At 37.9% G+C, this 18,933-nt stretch overlaps 1 protein-coding gene across 10 annotated transcripts in view; it reads right to left on the bottom strand.

The window, feature by feature from the left end:
• The window catches only part of CCDC171 (coiled-coil domain containing 171), a 274,485-nt gene that overhangs the window by 145,943 nt on the left and 109,609 nt on the right, over positions 1 to 18,933 (bottom strand). For all 10 annotated transcript variants that reach the window (XM_030565906.1, XM_030565904.1, XM_030565900.1 and 7 more), the window contains one exon: positions 18,077 to 18,262. In XM_030565906.1, the coding sequence (XP_030421766.1) occupies positions 18,077 to 18,262 (186 nt within the window). The remainder of the gene's footprint in view (positions 1 to 18,076; positions 18,263 to 18,933) is intronic.

Below are 18,933 nucleotides of genomic sequence, written 5' to 3'. Positions count from 1 at the left end.
GGGCTGCTAAGCCTTTTTTCCCCCCTTTCTTCAGATTGATCTAATTAAAACCCTTGATAAACTTTATGGGCTCTAATATTTCCAGCTGAGTGACTGAAACCAAGAGGGTGTGCCTCAAGGCAGCAAGGCAACAATGATAAGCAGCAGGTTAGCCAGTAATTTCTCAACCAGGGTAGATTGTGAAAGTGTGATGTTCAGATATCCAAGAAACTGTTCAGGAGAGAATAGGATAAATCAAGTTTAATAACTCTGCTCCTAATTATTCCCCCAATGCTCAACTCTAATTACTTGGAGAACTCTCCTGACTGTCACCTGATATTAAGTTGTTGGAGGCTGAGTGTGGAACAGTGAGATAATCAATACACATTTAGTGGGGAGAAGAATGAAGATCCCATTAAGCAGTGGGAACCTGCAGCACCCAAAGCCCTTCTGCTCATGAGAAAACCTATGGGACAGCCATAGTGATTGCAAAGCAATAATCCAAGCGCTGTTTCTAGGCCTTGAGGCCTTTAGGCAACAGTACATTTGAGAAAAAAAGGTTAACACGGTCATCCTAATTACAGCCCACTTTCACATATTTCATATATAAGCTAAGACAAGCCAATTAGGTAGAAAGGAAGATAAGGGAAGTTTTATTTGTATACTAATTAAACCCCTGATGAAATTAAAGGAAAAACATACAGCTCTGTAATTGTGTCTGAGAAAGGTCACTTCAGGTTCAGTTATCAGAAAAGCACAGCCTTGAGATATTTCACTTAATCCACACTATAGCCCTTATTTTGTTCCCTGGGTCTTAATGTTTACAAAAATGAGAAAATTTCCAAGCCTGATACTGCATTTATCTTGAAATGTTGCTGTGGACAATTTCAATTTTTAGAAAGTTAAGGCTAAATATGATCAAAAGAAAGTAAGATTAAAAAAAACAAGCAAACCCACCATTATGCCTGCACGTAGTTTTATAAAGATGCTGAGTTTTCAGTTTCAAGAACAAAGGAACACACCAACTTTTAAAAACTGAAGTCCATTTTGTTTACATATAAATAAGCAGTCATTTGATCTAATTAGTTTAGATGTTTAGGTATTCTTATGCCCATTCACCAGACAATCATGTTCATTCATCTGTAGCCCACCAAAAATCTCATACATAAACTGAGTTTCCATCAGATTCCTCAGAGGAAGGTACTTGAGTCTAGCTGTTTTTTCCCCTAAGCTGAACATGAACAGTAATTTGCTGGTGGAAACAGCAAAGTAACTAATAGCATAGGAGAAAAATCTCTTGGGCAGCACATAGGTTGAGTTAGAAAATCTGTGCATAATTTTGTTCCTACACAGGTTAGGGTCTTTGTAGTTAGGACATTTTTTTTATAAGAAGTTGTTAAACTTTGATTTCTGTTAACTCTGCTATCTTACATGTGAGAAAGCACTTTATTCAACCTCAAAGTAAGCACCTTAACCACTAGGCTATAGAGTCACTCTCTCTTTTGCTCTCTGGCCCAATCAATACTTAATTATTCATACAAACAACAGGAGCTCCAACAAGAGAGTGTGAGAGAGGCCCAGAATAGCCAATAGCCTGAGCCTCCTGGCACTGAAGATTTACATCAGCAAGCAGGGAGGGGTTCAAACATTGATGTAATGTTGTCACTTTGCCTGAGATCTGGGGAAGGAACACCTGGCAAGTCAACTGTACTGTACTGAGTTCCCTGACATTTGTATGCAGGGAGAGTTCTTCCTGGGACCAGAGGCCCTGAGTCTGTTGAAGGTGGCTCCCCAGATCTGACGCATCAAAGACTAAGGTTACCAATGGATGAGGGGCATCAAAGGGCATCTCTTTCATTATGGATCCTGGGTCTCTCCACTAGGTCAGCAAAGCAAGGACCTGAGGTGGAATCATGAGTGTTGATTTCAAATGGTGTCTGCTTGCGGAGTAGACTGATGTCAGCCCCACCTGTAAGGGTCTGAGACATAGCCTTGCATACAACCCTATACATGAGCCATGTGACCCAACATTTTGAGGCAGTTGCTAGTGGATGGGTCATGATCCTGGAGAATTGTGATCCTCAGAATCTGGTCTCCAGTAGGTAGGCCTTGGCCTGAGTTGAGTCGAGCACTGCCCCAGTGAACTCTATCCTCTGAACCTGGACCACAGTTGACCTCTTCACATCTATTAACAGACCAAGAGCCTGAAAGGTGTACCAATGCTGTGCTGGACCTAAGCCTGCGAGCAACCTTTGATCAGCCTGTGGGCCTGCCGACAGGCTGACAGGAAGTGCAGTGAATTGGAAGTGGCATTGACACATCACAAACCTGAGAAATCTCCTGTGACTGCAGAAGATGGAAATGTGGAAATAAGCGTCCTTTAAATTGAGGGCAGCATATCAGTCTCCTGGATCTGGGAAGGGAATAATGGAGGCCAGGGAGACCACGCAGAACCTCAAGTTTCTATAGTTATTTGTTTAGGTGATTCAGGTCTGGGATGGGCTGTAGACCCGCCTTTGGCCTTCAGGATTGGGAAATATTAAGAGTAAAACCCATTCCCTCTCGAGGAACCTCCTCCATGGCTCCCACCCAGAGGAAGGTTTGCACCTCCTGGATGAGAAGCTGCTTGTGAGAAGGGTCCCTGAAGATGAATGGGGAACAGAGATGAGAGCAAAGGATCGATGAAAATTGGAGGGTGTAACTGACTGTTATAGTGCTGAGTACCCATCAGTCCAATGTTATATATGGCCATGCTGAGCTGAAGGGAAACAGGAGGTCCAAAACAAAAGGCAGGGGTATTCCGTCCTCAGGCATACCCTCAAAAGGCCTGCCTGGCCCTGCTGGGATATCTATGTGAGCCCAACTGGGAGGAGGAGGTAGAAAGTAGGGCAGGGGTAGGCAACCTGCGGCATGTGAGCTGATTTTCAGTGGCACTCACACTGCCTGGGTCCTAGCCACCGGTCCGGGGGGCTCTGCATTTTAATTTAATTTTAAATGAAGCTTCTTAAACATTTAAAAAACCTTATTTACTTTACATACAATAGTTTAGTTATATATTATAGACTTACAGAAAGAGATCTTCTAAAAACGTTAAAATGTATTACTGGCACGCGAAACCTTAAATTAGAATGAATAAACGAAGACTCAGCACACCACTTCTGAAAAGTTGCTGACCTGAGGTAGGGGTTGGCAATGCATATAAGCCTTTCCCTTTCTTTTGTAGGGCTCCTGCCTGGGAGGTGCAGTGAACCTGGGAGGCTGCTGGGGCCTAAAATGATTCCTTGAGGCAGGAGGTGTAAAAAGTCTGAGGAGTGAATGAATGGTGGCCCTCGAGTCCTTGAGGCCATGAAGCTTGGAGAACAGCAAGGCACCCTCGGAGAGGTCCTGGATGGAAGGCTGCACTTTGTGAGGGAGGCCTGATAAGTGGAGCCACACACAGCGCCTCACGGTGACTGCTGGTGCCATAGTCCTGACTGCCGAATCAGCCGTATCCAGGGCTGCCTGGAGGGAGGTCATAGCCACTGCCTTGCCCTCCTCTAGGATGGCTGTGAATTCCTGCCTTGACTCCTGCAGCAGGGAATCCTTAAATTTAGGCAATGAGTCCCACAGATTAAAATCATACCTTCCAAGCAGAGCATGCTGGTTGGAGATACACAATTAGAGGCTGCCAGTCGAATAAAACTTGAGTCTGAATAGGTCCAGTCTCTAGGCCTCTATTTTTGAGGGTAGCACTCGACTGCCCCCATCTGTCCTGTTCATTCGGTGTCAACACTATCAGGGACCCCCAATGGGAGGGCATGAATAAAGGTACTCAAACTCACTCGCTGGGACATAGTACTACTTCTCTGTCCTCTTGAGGTGAGGGACAGGGAAGGAGGAGTCTGCCACATACTTCTTCCTTAGCACTAGGGATGGAGAACAGTGTTGAGCAGATCATGGTACCAGCAGAACATTTCGCATGGAAGACAAAGCACTTGGCACTGAGATTGGTCTGAGGGCTGCCTCCATGAGTAAGGTCTCCAGACGAACATCTCTCTCCTTTTGAGTGCGCGCTCTGAAGCGCTGCGGATCTGGCATGTCTCTTTAACATGAGTTTCCCTGAGGCAGTTATACAGCTAGTGTGCAGGTCACTCACTGGCATTGGCTTTCTGCAGGTGGTACATGGCTTGAAGCCCACGGACTGGGGCATGCCCAGCCCCTGGCGTGAAAGTCCCTTGATGACAGGGACACCTATTTACACTACTATATAAAATAACATTGAGAACTATATATATTAACTATGACTATACAATATATGACAGAAAAGACCAAAATGAGAAAGAAGCCTTGCAAGAACAAGAAGGGTTGCCTGGAACAATCATCATAGGCGGTCAGAAGGAACTAAGAGGGAGCGGGTCCAGCAGCAGCCCTTACACCAGTGCATATACATGCGGCTCCAGAGGGCACTAGAACCAGATATCACTGAGGGGATGCACATGGTGTGCACACACCTAGCATGGAATGGACATGAGCAAGCACTCCAAAAAGAAAAGAAGGTGTATTAGTCACTGTGTATGTAAGACACAGGAGGCAGCTGTTCTACACTATTCAGTACTGGTGAGGCCTCAGCTAGAGTATTATGTCCAGTTTTGGGTGCCACTCTTTAAGAAAGATGTTGACAAATTGGATAGTCCAAAAGAGAGCAACAAAAATAATAAAAGGTTTAGAAAATGTAAGCTATGATGAAAGGTTAAAAAACTGTGCATGTATAGTTTTGAGAAAAGAATACTCAGAGAAGACCTGATAACAATCTTTAAATGTGTTAAGGGCTTTTATAAAAAGAGGACCGTGATCAGTCTGTTCTCCATGTCAGGCCAAGTATAAGTAGTAACCAGCTTAATCTGAAGCAGGGAGATTTATGTTAGATATGAGAAAACACTAACTATAAAGATAGGTGAGGACTGGAATAGGTTACCAAAAGAGGTTGTGAAATCCCCATCATTGGAGGTTTTTATGAACAGATTAGACAAACACCTGTCAGGAATGGTCTAGTCTACTTGATCCTGCCTCTTCTACATTTCAAAAGTGATCTTAATTTCCCATGTCTTAACCTACTTCCCAGCAGAAAATATAGTCTGATTAAAACCGAAGCAAAATGTCTGCATTATGGCCATCTTTTAATGAGCAAAAATTGGGTTAAGCTCAAATGAGTTAGCTTTACATGATTGAAAAACAAACATTCTAAATGTCCCTTAAGACACGGACTAACATGTTTAAGGGCAAGTTAGCTGGCAGTATTGTAGCACTGAAATGGATTTTTCAATAATGTTGAGCCAACTCAATTTTTGACTGTCAAGAATAGCCTTATTGAGTGAGATTCCAGTCCTACACAGTTATAAATGAGTGAGCAGTATATCTTGAAATTGTTCTGAAAAATCATTTTGTTATTATATACATAATGCGTAAAATACACATATCCACAGTACCCTAAAAACTATTTGTCTTTGGTAAACAGATAACATTAGTATTCATAACATAGGGAAAACTTGACTATTAAATACTAATTAGAGATAATATAAACTAGTCAAAGGCAAACTTAGGAAGTTTTTAGGAGCAATCACGGTGGTACGTATGTGTGTAAATACATACACAAACTACTGGAATAATATTATAAATGTCATAGCTATATTATCGGTTTAGTTCTCATTCACCTTTGACCTCTTCCCACTAATCCATTTTTCATGGTTTATTCTAACATTTGATTTAAGTGGAATGCAAACTGGTTGATGATGTTCTCCTTTCCTGGAAGATATATTAATCAAAAGAATTTCATTGGACTGGTCTAGCATTCTCAGTGACATCTCCAAGTCATAGGACAGACCAGTTGTGACTCTTCACAGATGTTCTTCTGAGTCACTTGTTAATTTGGTTGGGATACTTCTGAGATATGAGGGCTCATTCCAGTAATTCTGAGTTAAGGGCAAGGGAATGGTGATAATCCAGCATGAAAGAAAAATACCAAATAAATTCTACCTATTACTTTGAAATATGAAGCAGAAAAAGCAACAATTTTAGTTCTATCACTACTTCTTTAAAAGAAATACTAAATAAGGGCCTGATCTGTCTCATTTGAAGGTAGTGGGAGTTTGCCATATATTTCAGCGGAAACAGGAGCAGGCCCTAAAATAGAATACTGGGTGCTTAGGGAATCAGTATTAGAATAAGCAGGCTATTGCATAGAGTATTTTCACCTTTAAGTCATTGGTTTAAATCTGTCAAGGTTGATAAAGTCCTCACTTAAATCCTTACAAAGTTTTTAAAGAGTTGTCTCAATAGAAATAATGAAGATCCAATTCCAACTTTGTATGCATGTTAGCATTCTTGTGTTAAATAGATTGAGTCTGTCTCAAATAATACATTAAAGCAGTGTTATCCAGCACTTTATCAACTGGAAAGCTCTATTAACTGGCATTTCTGATATCTCCCAATACAAATCTTCAACCTAGTAACTAGGCCTAGTACAGTACACTGCCCAGGAAATTATGCAATTGCACATTCTGCAAGCCACTTCTATGCAAAAGAGGCAGAAGACAAGTAAGCAAACTGATATTAGGTATTTATTCAAAAAAAGCAACTTCCAGGGTGTATCATAGGGTCATTACAGATTCAGCCCAATCTCCTATACCTTCAATGATAATTGATGTTGATAATGATGACCCTGAGGATCCTGAAGTGCTTTCTGAATCAAAGATTAAATTATGTTCAGTATAGTTTTAGCGTTAAGTGTATTTTTAGTGATTTGGGTGTACACCATGTGCTGCCCATATGATATGTAGTGTCATAAGATAACCTCCTGTATAGAACTTTACCCGTATACACCTAAGTGCTTCAAGAAACCAATCACTCTGCAGTGCAGTACTAATACTGGATTGGTGAGTACCTGTATACTACTTTATATTTTATCGTAGTCTAATTCTTTGAAAACTGGTATGCCATTGGAAAGAGTTATAACTCTTAATTAACCAGAATATTTGATTAATCAGCACAGCCATTTCCCCCAACATGCCAGATAACAAAGCTTTTACTGTACATCAATTTACTATTGAACAGTATGTTTAAAATGGAACTTTGAATAATGCTACTATTGAATTCCATTGATCTTTAGTGTAAAAATATACAGCTCTGTGATATTTGTGTTGCCATTTCTGAGCCTATTCCTGGCAGCCATCTTGCTGAACAGTGTCACACTGTAATATGAGAAGCCAGCTGAAGTCAAGGACAGACCCAGCTATGTCAGTTCACATGAGCAGAGGATCTGGTCCAGAGTTTCCACCCTGCTTCAATATTAGCGTTATCAGTTTATCAATTTTATTGAATACAGAACATGAGAAATCTTCTGAATATTACTCTGTATTAAAGAAGGCTTAGGTTGTTTTACCAGTTTACACTCTACATTCTAACACTGAGTTCTCCTACTTACAAGGAATAGTGCTGACCAAATCTGAAATTTGTATTCAGGTACATGTGCTTCCAAAGTCTGCCCAAATTCTGTTTAGTGTATGCATATTTTAGTTTAATACTATGTCAATCACATCTTGCCGCATTAAAAATCTGCAAGGGGGGAAACAGTCATACATATTTTTATTCCCTCTTTTACTCTCTTTAAACGAAATAAAAGAAGAATTTGATAAATATGTTTTGTACTGTAAAGTTTCAGCCACTCTGCTTTTATGCAGGTTAATACTATTCCTCATATTAAATTAAGACTGGACAGTGTAATCTTTTTAGCACAAGGTGCAAACACAGTAAAACAAAATTTAACTAGTCTAAGAAGCAATGTCTAACTCATCCTGCAGAAGAATTTTCAAAGATACATTACATACCAGCATTCTACAAGGAGATCAAAAAGCTAAAAAGGCATATTGACTGAGCATCTCCCTTCCCTCTGGATGTGCTTTGTGGCATACCAAATGCCAACACAGAGTACAATTCATAGAGGCAAGCACATGTTCTGAGCACCGCAATACTTGGACCTGAAGCAGACATGTTAAAATCACTGAAAGCAATGAATCACTGCAACTGTTATACCTAAGGTGTAAAATGAGATTAGTGATTAAATATGTTTCTCCTAGTACTGCAAGATAAATTGGCATTAAGTACATTGGGGTTTTATTTGGCTTTTTTACCCCAATGATGCTGACTCAACTATAGCAACAATAAGTGATATACTACATTCAACAGACTTTGGTGAGGCCATAAAACCAATGATTCCTCCAATGATCCAACATTAATTAAAAACTTCCAGCAAAGGAAGCTACATAGTTGTGTAATTTATTTTGGCAAGTGCATGAGTGCTCAAGAGTCTCAGTGAAAATATATTATTTACAAATATAAAATCTTTAGAGATCTTAGAGCTTCAGAATCCCAAATATAACATTCTTCTGCTATACAGATTATAGGTACTACTTTATGTCTGAATGCAAGTTAAAACTGATATGTTTTGGTAGGCAATATTTTTAAAACGATTTCTTGTCTGTGTACCTCTATTTCCCCAAAACACAGGGCAATCTGGCTGTCAAAATTAGATAGATAGACTTGAGCCATTTTATCATAAGACTTATCAGGAAGTGTTCCTCATACAACCTGTCCTTGGGAAACTGAAATTTCTGTTTTCCATTGGTTATCCTTCATATGACCATATTATTATTTAATGGTAAAAAGGTGAAAATTTTGACATAGTTTCTGTAGGCTGGGAATGGTACAAGTTTGAAATACGATACGCTTGAAAACAACTAACATCAAGTAGAAAAAACAGCCAAGAACTTATCTGCAAGCAAGAAAAGTTATTGGAAAACCACAAACAAAGCTGGTCACAGATGCAAACATTTGCTTAGTTGAGCAAGGTCAAACGAAGGTAGGATGGAATTTCTCTCTTACTTCATGCCAATGAGATATGAATTACGAATTTCATTGGAACAGCCATTTTAGTGTTGGTTTAGCTGTGGGTTTCACAACCATAAGATAAAAAAAAATCTTTATATCCTTAAACTTCACACAGAAGGAAAGGGAGATCATGGGAAAAGTTGATTAAGGTGAAAAATAAAGACACCCTCAGGATATGTCCTATAAGCAGCATTTCTTAGTTTTAAAAAAACCTACTAAGTATGAGGGGCTTGTATATCAGGAGCACCAGAAAAGTCCTATGCATTGATATTCAAGCTACTAGAAACAATGGGGTTTAGAACATTAAAAAAAAAAATCACATGCAGTTTTATAGGTCTATTGATTCCCTCTGCACATCTCAAGGTAACATGGTTACTTTGTAGTTGATTCAATAATATAACAAAGATCTCTCAGGACTTTGGATTTAACAAAAAGCCTTCCTGTATTTTTGAACAAAAACTTAAAGATCGTCTAAAGCTTTAAACTAACTGGGATAAATGGTATGCAAGTATATGTGCTCAACAACTAGGCATTACACATAGGCAATAATCCCATTTTTCTTCCAAAATACATGTCAATAAATCTTTCCCACTGCACTATAAGTTCCAAGGTCATGGATAGAGGTGTTTATTAGTATAATTACAATGTAGCAATACCACCATTAAGCCTTCAGTTCCAGATTTTCATTTTTTTAAGATCCTTGAAGCAGAAGATTAAGCAAGCATCCAATGTGATTTCTGTACTTTTTAAAAAAAGACTACAAAACACTCCCTGTTTTCATGTAATCTATTTGTTAAAGTGTTATTCTTTTAAATTTTGTTTTTATTTAATCTTTGAATATAAAGTCAATGTATTTATTTATTTAATAGTAGAGTGCAGCGAACAAAAACGTCCAAGCATTTTGTGAAGAAGGTAAGTAATAACACCCTATTTTAAAACCGCTAAAATCAGAATGCTTTATATGCATGTGCCAATCATTAACTGATGTAATAAGAAGTGCCATAGAGTTCTGATCTTTTAATCAGCTACTGAGAGCTAAAATTGCAGCCTAAGCTATTGACTCTCATGCAGCTGTTCTTTGCAAACATGTCCCAGCCTTCCTAGGCACTCTCATGCAATACTTCTCTTAGTAGCCAATCTTCTTTAGGGTTCAATCCTTCAAAGTGCTGAAAGTTCAACCCCAATCCACCAAAGGATTTAAGCACATTTATAGATGTGAGTAGTAAGATTACGCATATGCTTAAAGTTAAGTGTGTTCTTAAAGTACTTTGCTGGATAGGGCCAGAATGCTCAGCACTTTGCACAATCAAGCTCTTAATCCATTACTTCTGCTTTTCTTTGACAGAAACTCCTGTTCTTAGTTGGGGCAGCAGGATCTTATCCCATTCACGGCAGCTATTCAAAGACACTAGACCATAGTTTACTCTCAATTACTCTGGGGTAATCATGAGTTATGAGTTCAACGTAGTTACTCCAGATTTGCACTGGTGTAAATAAAAGCAGAATTTGTTTCACTTGCCTTAAATCCTTTGACAAGCAGAACTTGGCTTCTCTATTTTTAAAAAAGAATTAACATATGCCATTTTTATTACATTTAAAGGCTAGTTGATCAAATGGAAATCTCAGCTATCCAAGATAATGAAGTGGCACCCTGACCATTCTTTTTCTTTTTTTATAAAGTTGGATGTAATTTCAGTTAAACAGTTTCCCTTTTATCGGGTTTATTATTTTTTAAGAAATTAACATGGTATTAACTTGTCTAAAAAGGGCTTGAGTAACATTCCTACTCTTGGCCAATAAAACAATTACTTGTAGCAAGCAGAAGAAAAAAATACAAATAGGACATTTACCTTGGAATTTGAGTACTATTTTACTTAATATGAAAAAAGTAAAAACTTTAACAACACTTTGAACTTTACTAGCACTTCACATTGCACTTTTAGCAAATTACTACTATGGGATTAATTGACAAAACTGAACATAAGAATTACAGAAGAATGAAAAAAACCACTAAAATTGCAAGTGATGCTACAACTCTTCAGATAATATCAAACTCAATTCTGCAATGCAAATTGTTATGATTTTACTTTTTGCAGGTTTAGAACAAAATCTGGGAATCAAAAACTACTGAATGTAAATATAGTCTGTCATTTAAAACAAAGAGTAAGAAATACTGTATTCCATAGCCCAGGAATATAATTTTTCTGCCTTTTCTCTTTTATTCTGCTCATTGCTAATATATGTCCAGAAGGGCTCATATGAAAGAGTATCTAGAAAGATCTTTAGCAACTTATTTGCTACTGGGAGACACCTTTTGTCAATAACTATGGTGCGACTCCATTATTTTCTAAAGATCATGTGCTGCCCTCTATCCCGGCAACCAACTCTCATTGATATCAATAAGAAATCCATGCACAGAGTGAAGGAAATATATGGCCACAAAAATTTGACTATACAGTAATTCAAGTGAGGGAGGTAAAGCACCAGTTTTCTTTTTCAAATGATGTGATCACTGGAATGGAGAAAAGCAGTGCCATTCTAGATCCTCAATAACCAGTGAACTACTGCAATAATTACAGAACAGTATAATATAATTAACAGTTGTTTTTACAGGTGCTGAATAGAGTTATATAAAAAATTACAATTCTCGAAAAGAGAAACTTTATTGTTTGCATGTGTTTGTAATTTTCTAAAACATTGATAACAATGCATATTTTATGGACAGCCTACAACAGTTCAAAGATGAAAGCTGAAACTTACATTTAAATTACTTTCTTAATTGACTCACATTCATGTTTTGAGAGACACTGTGTTGATACCGCTACAATAGCAAACAAACAGAGATGAAGAGGTGGAGCGCAATCCACTTCCTATCACAAATATTCAAGGAGGAAGGTGTGCGGTCCCACAGAACCACGTAAAATGATCGATCTCCCCTGCCACATGGAAGGGAGGTCATCTGCCTCTGTGGCAGCATCCCTCTCTTCCTGTGGATCCCACGGAGGGTGTTCTATGGTGCAGAGAAGTGGATGGGCTGAGAACAGAAGGGCTAGACTAGGGGGTGGGTCATTGACTCACAAAAGCTTTTGAAGGAAGACCATCTAGAATACAGTCAGTTGTGGAGACTGGATGAGGGGAAAGGTGGAGGATCAGTGGAGATACCATGTGCTTTTTCTATAATTTACCTCCTTTATTTTACAGGTGAACAAAGGTAGTGATAATGATCAAGAATTTAAATACAGGACAGAGTGTCTAACCTGTGGCTCATTATGGCACGGGGGGGAAAAAAGCCACAACTTTCCCTACTGAGAATAGGGCAGGTGGAAATCCTAATTTAAAATCTATTCTTAGCTACTTTATAAATTATTTAGGTGCTGAGAACATATAATATACAGAAACTTTTAAACTAAAACATTTAACTAATTAATGAATTATGAATTTTAGTCTCCAACCAATTCAGAGGGGAACACGCTCTCTTTAACATGCTAAATTTGATTAATATAGTTTCCTATTAAGTTGTACACTAATGAATAATCAGCTACATTACATTCTTTAATGAACAGCTTTTAATTTAATAGAGACAATGTGTAGAACTGCCTCTTCTTGCCAATGTGACATAAAAGTTACTGGGAATCAACTGCATCCCAGAGAACATCCTAAAGCTCGACTGTCACTCTAGCAACAAAGCTCACGGGAAGTGATTAAAAAACAAACTCAAAAAAATAAATGTTCTGTTTTTATAGTGAGTGTGTCCTTAGTGATTCTCTTTGAGGAGGATGTCATATACAAAGTCTCCTACTGAGTATGATGGGTGACTTTTTTTTCCTATAAAAGTTAAAACACTGCATCATCTACAGAGACTGCCTTTGCCATGTATCAAAATGACTTGGTGGTATTCTCTAAGTCTGTGCAACGATGCAAATAAAACAATTAAAATAATTCTCTAATGAAAACATTTATACTATTAGTACAAAAACAACAAAGCCACCCAATCTAAGCAACAAATTCTGGACCATATTCTCCGTAAGTGTGCACCACTAAAGGGCTGCAGCAGCAGGTACTATTTTATAGTACAGGTACAATTGCAATGGCGCAAGGTACCTGCAACGTCCCTTCCAGCAGATGTAAGTTTGGCTCTCTATGATTCAATTTAGTTAAAGAACACTACGCTTTTTAAAAGGAGGGTATAGTTATGGCTATCTATATATAACGATTTAGAATATCTAAAAAATCCAAACAGCTCATCTCAACTCCAGTCTAGATGGGACTGCTACAGTAAATACGTTTTCAAAACTCCAGGACTGAACTCTGCTCTTGCACAGTTATAAATCAAGAGTAACTTCACTGAAATCAACCGAGCCACTCAGGGTTAATGATAGCATAAATGAGATCAGAGTCTAGCCCCGGATGTTATTCCCCTTTAAATAATGTTTAATTCTTTTGGACTAGATCAGTAATAAGTTACAGGACGCAACAAGGCACTGAACTCAGAACCAAAAGATGTATGCAAGATATTGCCCTGTTCATTATCAATTTACAAGGAATCTTTTCATAAATTACTGTGAAATAAAATTCTTTATTCTTTCAATTATATTTTATAGTACTAACATCCATCTCTAAAATGAATTGGAGATATTATCTATCTATCTATCTATCGATAGATATAGTGCCTGTAAGTAGGTAAAATGAGGATTTTACTGTTTGGAATTAACACATGCTTTCAGCGGAAGTAAAATTCTATACTTTGTGCTTTGAATACTTGGTTAGCAAACATAAAAAGCTATCTTTTTCTACACAGACAGTTGGGATCAGAACTAGTAATTTACCTAATCTTATACCATTTGTTTTATTAGAATTGTTGCTTACTTCTATGTGACCTTGAAATGTAATTGGCTACCATATGTGTGTCTCAGTGGTAAATGCCATTAGGAAGATAAAAATATATGGGATTAAAATCTAAACTGATAAGGCTAAGAAATTAAGCAACACTACTTTAATAAACCTACTTTATGAAAGTAAGTGAAAGCTGAGATATCTTCTTACTGATTACTACTGAAGTGTGTATAAATTTCAAAGCAGGGAATCAAATTTCAAAATGCTGAACAATTTCTTCATTTTATTTTTTGTTAGAAAATTATGACAAACTGATATCTTAAGGCAATCATGTTTTTAAAAAAGATTTAAATGTATACTATTTTAGCATCAGCTGTTAAAAATTTCATCACAATTATTCCTTTGTCAAATTCAGTTAAAAATTCATCTTAAAATGTGTCACTTTTTATACAATGCTTTTGTGTTGGGTTCATTAATAAATTATATGTATTTAGAGAGTGTGATAGGACATGATTTTTCAGTTATATATCTTTAATTAAAAGAATGATCTTGCAGGTCACAAAAAAGGGATTGTCTGAATCGAAGCATCTGAAGAGAGACTACCTGCCAATTAAAATATGTGGGACACAATTACAAATTATTCTTTTGCCTGTGACATTAATCCTAAATAGATGTAGGATTCAGGCAACTAGCAACAAAAGTTTTTGATAAACCAAATAGATATTTAATTTTTAAAAATTTGAAAAGTAATGAGTTCTTAATACAAACTATTTCTATCACTTTTTACCGCAATACTTCTATATCATGAAAATTCTTACTCCCCAAATCCAAGAAATATTTAAAAATGCAACTATTCTTTGGATTGTTTTATTGACTTTCAGAATAACAATCTGAAGAGGAGTGAAAGCTATTGGAAAGAAAAGAGCAAGGTGTAGAGTAGAGGATGATATGTAAATAGAATATAATATTTTATAGGTTCAAACAAAGCCAGAGGTTAAGAAAAAACTGGGGAACATTAATATCTATGCTAACCTACTACTTGGTTGTTTTTTTAAAAATTATCTTCCCTCAGTGGTTCTAAAATAATCTCAGTAGCCAATACTAAAAATGACAAAATAGTCAAGGCTGGGCACCTAGTTGGCCGTATTCCCTTCAAAAAAGTTATCAGTGGAGGAGTTTTGAACACAGTAGTTGTCCTTGGGCCAAACAAGCCAAAGAAAATATCAACATTGTCAGAACTGTGGATGTTGTCCATTCTATTTTCTGCATAGTTTCTCAAAAGTGACTATTAATACAAATGTGAAATGTGGAATGCAATCTTTCAAAGATCCATTTCCTCCACATTCTTGGATTTCACCCTATCATGAGAGGGTAAAATCTCAGCCTGTTCCAGTGGATTATATTTATGCAATCTAGCCAGAATAAACCATAATTTCCCAATAGCCAACAACTGTTGGAGGTGTAAACGGCAAAATTATGACAATAAAGTATACTACAGTGGAAAGGGCTATATGAATTTTTTCCTCAAAAAACAAGCTTAGAAATAGGAAGTGGTATCCTCCAACTAATATAATACATTATTCTAAAGGAAAGGGCCATCTTTGTTTCTGAAGACTAGAAAACGAAATCCTCCATTTTAGTGAACAGATCTTAGAAAGAGGACATTTTAATTGCTTCCTTACTATAAAAAAGCTAGGAAGTAATCTATTAAGTTTGGTTACATACCATGTAGGAGTATATAAGGCAATTTGCAACTAATTCCAGTGAAGACTTCTAATTATAACAACAACAACTATCTCCTACTGTGAACTACTACTTCTCTTCTGGCCCTTCCGTAGCGTCCACCACTCTAAAGAAAACCCCACATTTTTGACCTGACACCTCTTCCTAACTACCATCTCCATTCCCCCCATTTCACCTATTAGCTCTTGACTAGGCCAATTATAACTGCTGCTTTAGATGACATTATCTATTTATATTTGGTCCATTTTTTTAAAAAAGCCTTTACAAACCCCAAAAGTAATAGAACAGTTTTCATAGTGTATATCAATATATATAAAAATACAATGCCTTCTGTTCCACCTTCATCCTCTTTGATCCCTTTACTACCTCTGATATTGTTGATTACTCTCTCGTCAGCACCCTGTATTCTATTGGTTTTTGTAGCCTGTATTATTGGTTTTCTTCCAGCCTCTTGACTTCTCTTCTTTCACAGTTCATCTTCCTCCCCTCTCTGTTGGATTCCCACAATACTCTGTTGTTGGCCCCCTCCTTTTCACCTCATCATTGAGCAATCCCATGGTAAATCACATATGCATTATGCCAATGACTCTCAATCTATATCTGCATACCTCAACTCTTTTTTTGCCCACTTCCAAATACCTCTCCAAAATATCCTGACTTGTTTGCTGTCAGCTCAAGATTAACACATCCAACACTGAGCTCTATTTTTCTTCCTAAACCTGTCCCATTTCATCACTCTGTCACAAGTGGCACCCCTATTTTCCCTATCACTCACATTTGCAACATCGTGTTACGTCTTTCTCCACAATGTATTGAAGAACCAACCCTTTCTTTCTGACCTGAAGGTATAATAGTTGTCCATGCTCTGCTACCTTTTGGCTTGTCCAAAATGCAATTGAAAAATTATAGATTATGACACTTCTCTGAATACCTCTACTAGCTCTTACTAGTTCACATCAAGTTTAAACTTCACACTCTTATCTTAAAATACCTGTTCAGCTCCATTCTAGCCTATATATAATATATGGTAGTGGTAAATTCTCCATCACATTTAAATCAAGATTGGATCCCTTTCTAAAAAATATGCTCTAGTTTGATTACAAGCTATTTGGCTTGATGTAGGAATTATTTGGAGAAAGGTTATGTTTTGTGATATGCGGGAGGTCAGACTAGATCATCACAATGGTCTCTTCTGGCTTTAATCTATTATTCTGATTTCTGATCATATTTGTTCTCCACTCCTTCATTTTGGCAAAATTGTAGTCTTGACGTTCACTTCATTTGCTTTTCCCCTTGTTATCCCTTATGCAAGGGACAGCTTCTAAATCCTAATGGGATAGGGCCCCTACTCCTTTTACTCGCTCCAGTGTATGCTAAGCTGAGTCAAATGCTTTCTCCGCCCAAAGTTACATTTGAGGAGAGAGTGAGATCAGAATAACTAATTTTTAAAAAAGTCTATATTGACTACCTGTGTGGGGGCATGGCTACACTTGCAGATGACGAGCGCTGTAAGTTAAACCAGCCCTTGGAGAACACAGTAGGGAAAGCGCTGCCGTGTGTTCACACTGTCAGATTCAAGCGTACTGGCATAGCCTCATTAGCAGCTCTTGCAATGCCACAGAGAACAGCACATTGTAGTCACTATTCCAGCATGCAAATGGCTGCAACGTGCTTTTCAAATGAGGGGGATGGGGTGCAGCGTGGCAGGGAGTGTGTTGTGTGTATGTGAGGGGAGAGAGAGTGGGCTTTTGGGGGTCTGAAAGTATGTCAGCATGCGGTCTTGTAAGTTCAGACAGCAGCAGACCTCCCTTTGCCCCGCCTCTCTCTCTCACAGCAAGCAACATTCGACACTAATGGCAAATAAGCATGCTGGCCGTCAGAAATGAAGCTTTGAAAGGGCATATCTGCATTCCTACAGCCAAGTTAAAAAAAACAACAAAACAAGAGTGGCTACTTGACTTAACGGGATTATGGGACGTTTCTGGAGGCAGAGTAAAGCGCAGTAATGCAACACTCCGTTCATACTGACGCCGGGGTGTTTCAGCCTAGGTGCTGCAAGCGTTATGCTTCTCATGGAGATGGATTACCAGGAGTGCTCCAGCTGCAAAGTCCAGGTGCTGAGCTGCAGAGTCCAGGAGCTCCAGCTGCAGAGTCCTGTGTGGATGGGTCGTGAGTTAGGGCACCTGGGGCTGCTTTAATGCGCTCTAAACTTGCAAGTGTAGCCAAGCCCTCAGTGTCATCCTCTCTATCTTTTAGATTATAAACTCAAGACAGGGACTGTCTTGATTTGTATCTTGTACAGGAACAAATTAATTGTCAATGCTTAACAAATAAATAGTGATCATATTTTCAGCGCACATATGCCATTCCCAATATTAAAAATGTATGCTATACCCACAAGACCTCACCATAAAAGGTAATAAGTATCTCCTGATAGCCCTCAACCTTCATTGGATTGAGTAATCCTTATTCCTGCAAACACTCCCATTTACTTTCATTGGATTATTCATGAGAGTACTTGTGAGGGCTGCCAATATTGGCCCATGCACTTGAGAGGCAAACAACTTCTCTTCTCTATTTAGAAGCAATATTGTCCTACCTTTACAGCTTCACTTAGGGTTTGGTTTTTGTCCGCTTCTTCACTTGAGTGCAATTCCAGTTTATAATTTAACTCCTGTAGCTGTTGTGCCTGTTCATTCAAAAGCATTTGTGCCTGCTGCTCTCGATGTAATGCATTATTCAGTTCTTCACATGCACTTTCAAACCTCTCATGGGTGATCAATTTCTGATAAAGGAAATAAATTGTGTTCTATCATGGAATAACTCCATTGTTTATACACTTCACCTTTAGAATTCCACTTACTAATACACAACATTCTAATGCAAAAAGTTTTTAAATGCCCAATAGACCTTTTTTTCCTAAAGTGAAGCTCATTGCAAAACACTGTTAAATTACTTTATTTGTTGCATTTTCTCAAGAAAATCTGTAGTGTATTTACAAAGTACACTGAAATTTTGTGTGTGAGATTCCAAAACAGATCAAAGAGGACATCAATTGTTAAAAAAAGTGTTTACTAAAGGAGGGAATTTGCAGATGAGCATTTCTGCATTTCAGTACACACCCTGTTAAACCCTTATAAATTCCTGTGTGGACCTGATTCTCACAGAGTGCTCCAGAAGACAAAGAAAGAAAGTGCCTCCTGAGGGACAGCACTTAACTGGCAATCTAAAAAGTGACAATTTAATCTGACAATTTAAGAAAGTGTAATGGAAAAAAACCTGTTAAAAACAAAACTGAAGACATGAGATATACTTGTTCAGCTGTTCTACCTGCTGGAGACAAGCACAATGGACAGACCCTTGATGTGGGAAAATTAGGTTACAGAACACTTTGATCTTCAATCTCCACTGTTTGACGCAGACTACATTAATACACAATAGGGAATTTTTAGTTCA

The sequence above is a fragment of the Gopherus evgoodei genome, chromosome 6 (assembly GCF_007399415.2).
Source record: "Gopherus evgoodei ecotype Sinaloan lineage chromosome 6, rGopEvg1_v1.p, whole genome shotgun sequence".
Lineage (NCBI taxonomy): Eukaryota > Metazoa > Chordata > Testudines > Testudinidae > Gopherus > Gopherus evgoodei.
Note: the sequence above shows the minus strand (reverse complement) of the source record. Positions and strands in the feature narration are given on the sequence as shown.